This window comes from Coptis chinensis, chromosome 8, assembly GCF_015680905.1.
Source record: "Coptis chinensis isolate HL-2020 chromosome 8, ASM1568090v1, whole genome shotgun sequence".
Lineage (NCBI taxonomy): Eukaryota > Viridiplantae > Streptophyta > Magnoliopsida > Ranunculales > Ranunculaceae > Coptis > Coptis chinensis.
In genome coordinates this window covers 82,213,548-82,219,547 of record NC_141463.1, presented here as the reverse complement: position 1 = coordinate 82,219,547, position 6,000 = coordinate 82,213,548, and the positions used below count along the sequence as shown (strand labels likewise).

The 6,000-nt window shown below is 36.9% G+C and overlaps 1 protein-coding gene across 1 annotated transcript; it reads left to right on the top strand.

The window, feature by feature from the left end:
• The first annotated feature begins 1,901 nt into the window (after window positions 1-1,901).
• LOC147483510 (F-box protein At5g07610-like) lies at window positions 1,902-3,334 on the top strand. The gene has a single exon (XM_086580896.1). The coding sequence runs from the start codon at window positions 1,952-1,954 to the stop codon at window positions 3,287-3,289; it is 1,338 nt and encodes a 445-aa protein (XP_086437022.1). The 5' UTR covers window positions 1,902-1,951; the 3' UTR covers window positions 3,290-3,334.
• Window positions 3,335-6,000: the final 2,666 nt, after the last annotated feature.

Sequence of the window (6,000 nt, the reverse complement as noted above, 5' to 3'; positions counted from 1 at the left end):
TTGTTTTGCCATGAGCTTGCTTGAGCTGAAATAAGGAATCCGTGTCGGGCGCCGCTTCTTTACGTTATGGATCTAACTCGCTCGCCAATGTCGCAAAGGTCAGTCGAAGTTGTTGATCGAATCGGGAGGGAGTGTGTAAAACCAGTCTATAGCTCCGTCCTTTAAACTGGCTGGAAAATGTTTGCACTTCAGGTAGTCGTAGTCAGGATGGCTGTAGAGTGCAAGGATTTGACTGAAGCGAGCTACATGCTCACCTGAGCAAGAGGTACCGTCGTACAGTGGGAACTTTGGTTGGATGAACTCTGAAGGAGGTTGTTTGTCTTTGATATCTTGGATGAATGGTGATGCTTTGTACGTTTCTAGCATCTTTTGAGCAATTTGGATCGCGCTGGCTCTTTTGTTTGACTTCTCTAATTTTTGCGCGAAGTCTTCTAAATGCTGATTGGTGGTGTTGGTTGGTTAAGAAATGTGTTGTGCTCCCCGCTTCCTTCGCGGGTGCCATTGTTGGCGTTGGAGTTGGCCTGCTCTCGCATTGTCTGGTTTTCTTGTTGCAAAGTGATGAAAGCTTCTTGGAGTGTCTTCATCTAGTCTGCCAATGCTTGTAGGTTGGGATCTATTGTGGTTTTTCTAACCAGCTTCGTGGGCTTGAGAAAAGAGTGGTTGTTCTTTTCTTAAGGAAACGAACCGGCAGACGGTGCCAATGTAGATGTTGATTTATTTAGGACTACGACTTGATAATTTGTTGGGTAGGAAATGACTGCACTCTTCTTGGAATAAGAGTTGCCTACGTATCAAGTTTCTCGAGGTCGACTTGAATCAAGCCTTACGTAGTTCATCTCTCTCTATTTATAGATGTGTCCTTGGACCGTTATGAGTTGTAGATTCACCTTGTGTGCTATCTTGATGATTCGCCATTACTCTGTTGTTACAAAGTTACTGACTTCTTGATTGTGGCGTTGATTGAGCTCTAAGATTACGCTAGTTGATATCCTTCCCTAAATGGCTGTAACTGATGCTGACGACGACCTGGGTGTTGGGTCGTTAGTACGATCTGATGTTGTGGGATGAGTTGAAGTAGAACGTCCTGTTGTGTGGACACGTGTGCTGTAGTGTAGAACGGAGGGTACTTACAGGGGTGACTACGGATCGGATTAAGGACTTTCGGAAAATTTCCCAATTTTTTTTATGGTAATATTCTTTTCAAATCCGATCCAATTATTTTTCGTATGGTAATTTCTTGTCCAAATTCGAAAAGTTTTGAAAATTGGAAAATTTTCAAAAATTTCAAAATCGGTAAAATTCGGAAGTAAATCAGAATTTTGAATTATATAATCGGATTCTCATTTAGGATAACCATTTTTTTTATCTAGTTAATACATTTATTTAGTAATCATTTTGAAAAGTATTAATTCAGTAAACAATATAGACATTTTAACGCATTCATTCAACAAATTTTTTCTGCATTAATTCAGTAAATAAGAAGATAGGAGAAAGAGAGACACGTACTAGAATGACAATATTGATTTCTTGAAATTGTGAGAGAGACAATGTTCTACTTTTCTCTAGAGTTTTTATTTGGTTTGTAAACTATATGTAATTTTAATTTAGTAACTATATGAAATAGACGATTATATGTTAAAATTCATAAATTAATCGGAAATAAGATCGGATTTTGATATACAATTCCGATCCAATTATTTTTAGAAAAATCGGATATCGGAATTTTGGATATTTGAACACAAATATCATTGCAAAATTTGAAAAAAATATCGGATAGGAATTTGGAAAAATCAGGTTTTCAGAAAAAAGTGGCACCGCTAGCTCCCTAGGTCATATACATAAAAGTGCAACAAAGCGTAGAAATTTTGCAGGCCGCGGTTTTGGCTCGAGGTGTACTACTGATCCAGTATTTCATCTCTAACTCTAGCCGACTTAAGAAGCTAAAGAAAAGATGAGTGGTCTTGAAAAGGTGGAGTTCGGTGACTTGTGTGAAGAACTAGTAGTAGAAATATTCGACCGTATTCCACTCAAAGCACAGGTTAGGATGAAGTGTGTCTCGAAGGGTTGGCGTAGTTTAATTTCACGCGTTCGACAATTAAGTACTCGCACAAGTGCTTCAACATTGATTTACTTATACGAGATAGATTTCCAGTCGGACAAGCAGGTAATATTTCTCAACGCGAGAGAACAAGGAGGAGAAAAACAAGTCCATGAGCATAATTCTCTAGGCTTTTCTATGAGCAGATTTATGAAATGCATGGGATCGTCTAATGGATTGCTTCTTTTCTGCGAATATAATGAATATCCTGTTCAAGTTCGTACTTTTGTGTGTAATCCCACGCTTAACCAATGGGTTTCCCTTCCTCTAAGGCACTATGCACCCGATTTCAAAGGATATGTTGTATCAGGACTTGCCTTTGATGGTTCTCATTACAAAGTGGTATCTTTTATATATAGAAAAGCAGACCCTTTTGCGTATAGGGGAGATGAAGTAAACAGAACTGGGTACATAGAGTTTGAAATATTTTCATCTAATACTGGAGTATGGATAAAGCATACAGCAAGATTCTTGAACTCTTCACTCTTATTAACTAGGGATGTGTTAGTTATGTATCTAGTCCGACCCATATTCTGGAACGGAATGCTGCTTTGCATATTGGAGGACCATATGCTTGTCTGCAATTTTGAAAATAATATCTTCAAGCTCACAGAATTGCCAAAGAAAACGCAAGACAAGTGGGTAATTCCTGGATTCTTGTGGGAGTCAGAAGGATGTATACATTATTGTTACAGCTACATAGATGGATTCCGTATATGGAAGTATATCAAGGAAAATTTCGCTGGCGAATTAAGCGCTTGTGTTGAAGAGGATCAAAATCATAGTGACAACTGGAAGTTGACACACACAGCAGAACTTGTGCGATTTATAGCTAAACATCCTGAAATTTATGGTAGCATTAAAATGAAATTTTATTGGATATTGGAGGACTTCTTCAAACCTTGTTCTTTCGATGAGGATTTGCAAATGATGTATATTCAACTCCCAAGAATGCTCCTTTGTTACAGCCTCGAGACAAGAAAGTTGAAAAAAGTATGGGAATTTGAAGAGTCAAAATGCATATGGTCATCGCGATCTTGTTCTCATCTGATGCAATTAAGTGGGGTGAATGTGCCCTTAGCAGGTGACTGCAAATTGTTTTTCCCTGAAAGTGAGTCTCCGGAAAGCAGTGGAAGGCCTCGTCTTTCACTTGAAGGTTATATTCCTAAGCATTATGAACGGACTTATTAATTTGAATGGAATCTATTATTGTTCTAAAGTATTCTTTTAATTGTTGTCACAAGAATCATCTGGTTACGTTAAGACGCATAGTTTTTTGTTTGAGTTGTAATTTTTGAGATAAATAAGTTCAAAAATTAATTGCAGTCAGAACTCATTTCGCATATTTTTGATGCATCAGCTCTGCCTGTCCAGTCCAAACATTTTTTGGGCAACGTTTGGCAGGCGATGTGAAAGGATTTTCACTGTCAAGCTTATTGATGTATATTCACTTCTACCAATTGATTCAGGGATTTCAGGCTGTAACCTTTTGCCTTCGAATCAATTAATACAACATACTGAGAATTTTAGATTGTTAGGCAATACAATGACTAGGTTGTCAGTGGGGTTACTTTCCATAAGAATATTACTTTTGCCTAGATATAGCTTTTGCTTGTGACAGGCGTCGGGCAAAATTTGAATTAAAACAATAACACATAGGAATTTCTTAGCTCCCCTCGGGCAAAATTTGCCAGTCAGGTCAATAATACTTCCCTTGTTAGCCTCCTTCACAAAATCTGTCGCAAGAACAGCATTATTATTATATAAAAAAAAAGGCCTAAGGTTTGCACACCTCACGTCGCCATAATCACACTCAACCTTAACAAGGTGACTCTTGGATTCTTCAGCGGAAGACGAGTTTGACTGCTTTGTAGACGGATTTGAATCCGCTGACATCGAATCCTTTTATTCAGAACAGTTGAACGCGTAATAATCCCATATGTTGCATTGGCGGCTTCTTCGTAAGACATTAGTAGCTTTATTTGAAGTAATAAAAGTACCTAACCAATGACGATTCCCCTATTAGGTTCGCGAATCTCCGCGGCCCACTTACTACTCTGGAGATACAATTTGTATTATATTCTATGGTCCTCCTTTTCGTCTGATATACAACTTTTCCTTCTAGCTCTATGTTTACAGTGTTGTATCTCTATCAACTTCAACAAAAGTTTGGCAATATTGTAACTATTTCGCAATTCCTGTCATAGTATGAAAATCCTGTCATAGTAGAAAATCAGATTAATATAAATTTGAAATAGTTGTGAAATTCCTAACTCAGGCAATGATAAATTAGTACCTCAAAGCATAGTACAAAATATCAGGATATGGGTATTTATCGATATTCAATTTCTAGATATGTATCGTGGATATATCCCCCTCTTTGGGGATATTTGACATTGTTTCACATGCAAATATCGTGGATATATCTAAAATATCGAAAAATATCGTGGATATTGTGGATATTTCTTGATATATCATGATACATTATTTATATTTATTTGAAATATAATAGTAAATATTAAATAAAATTATTATATACACAAAATATCCCAAAATATCGTAAAATATCTCCAAATATCGTAAAATATCGCAAATATCGTTGAATATCACCGATATTTGCAGTCGTATATATCTCTTAACATATCGTGATATTTATATATCTTTTTCTGGAATATGGATAGATATCCCCAAATATCGGGATATATCGGGATATTTTGTACTATGCCTCAAAGCACTGGAGATCGATAATGCTGGCGCTGTAAATTAGAAAGCAATCACCTGCAGAGAATGAATTTGCTTACGTACTAGAACGACAACCATCCCCGCAAAACAAGCAATAAATCCTGTAACAAGATAACTGACAACAGCAGCAACCTGAAAGCGAGATAAGCGCTCCCGCCTAATATGAAAAGCTCGCTCCTAATACTTGGAGCGCCACTAATTGAAGCTTGTGCAGCAGTGAGAGCGAAAAACCTGATAGGAAATGCATATTACCAAATTTGAGATAGTATTGCAGTAGAAACTAGTACTCAGTGAAGCTCAACGGGGGGTTGTTACTGTTTCACATACAAATATCATTGATATATCTAAAATATTGGCAAATATTATAGATATTGTGGATATTTCTTGTTACTAAAATATTGTTACTGTTTCACATACAAATATCATTGATAATACATTATTTATATTTATTTAAAATATAATGGTAAATATTAATAAAATTGTTACATACACAAAATATCATAAAATATCCCCAAATATGGATGCCTCATAGTAACTAAACCACAATCTGCAGAAGAAACAAGGTAAGACATCGTAGGCTGTCTAGCTCCAGACCATAAAAGTAGGAGGTGTTCCACATCTGGCATTAATACATTGGTTCTATCCAATAACTTGAAGGATCAAAATATTTCATCTCTGGACTGATCACTGGACTAAGCCGGCACCGAATACACATTCTCGTATAATTTATAGAATAAATATTTCATATCAAAACTAGCACAGTCACACTGTTCAAAGTGGGCAGAAAATAATGATAACCACAAGATGGTCCTGAGATCTCCAGCAGAGTTCTCAACCTTCCCCCGTGATGTTTGATAACAACGTTCTAGCAACCTGATTTATTTGGTCCAAGCAGACCATAGAATCTTAACCCTAATTCACACAAACACAACCTTCATTAGTTCATTATCTATCCTCTTACAAATTCTCACCCTTGTCCTGCAAACAAAGTAGGTAGAATCTCCAAACTAATCAGAATAAGCAGCTAAATATACAAGTAAACAGTCCCAAAAGGGAAGCCAAGTTAATTGACAATGAACACTAAAAATTAAAAAAGAGATTTCCTCGAGTCAGGGTAGGCCGGTAGGGCGATAGGCACCACGCCCTTCCTGATTTCTACA

Excerpts from the sequence above, each read along its gene's own strand:
- LOC147483510 (XM_086580896.1), top strand. The coding sequence starts at position 1,952 with ATGAGTGGTCTTGAAAAGGTGGAGTTCGGTGACTTGTGTGAAGAACTA.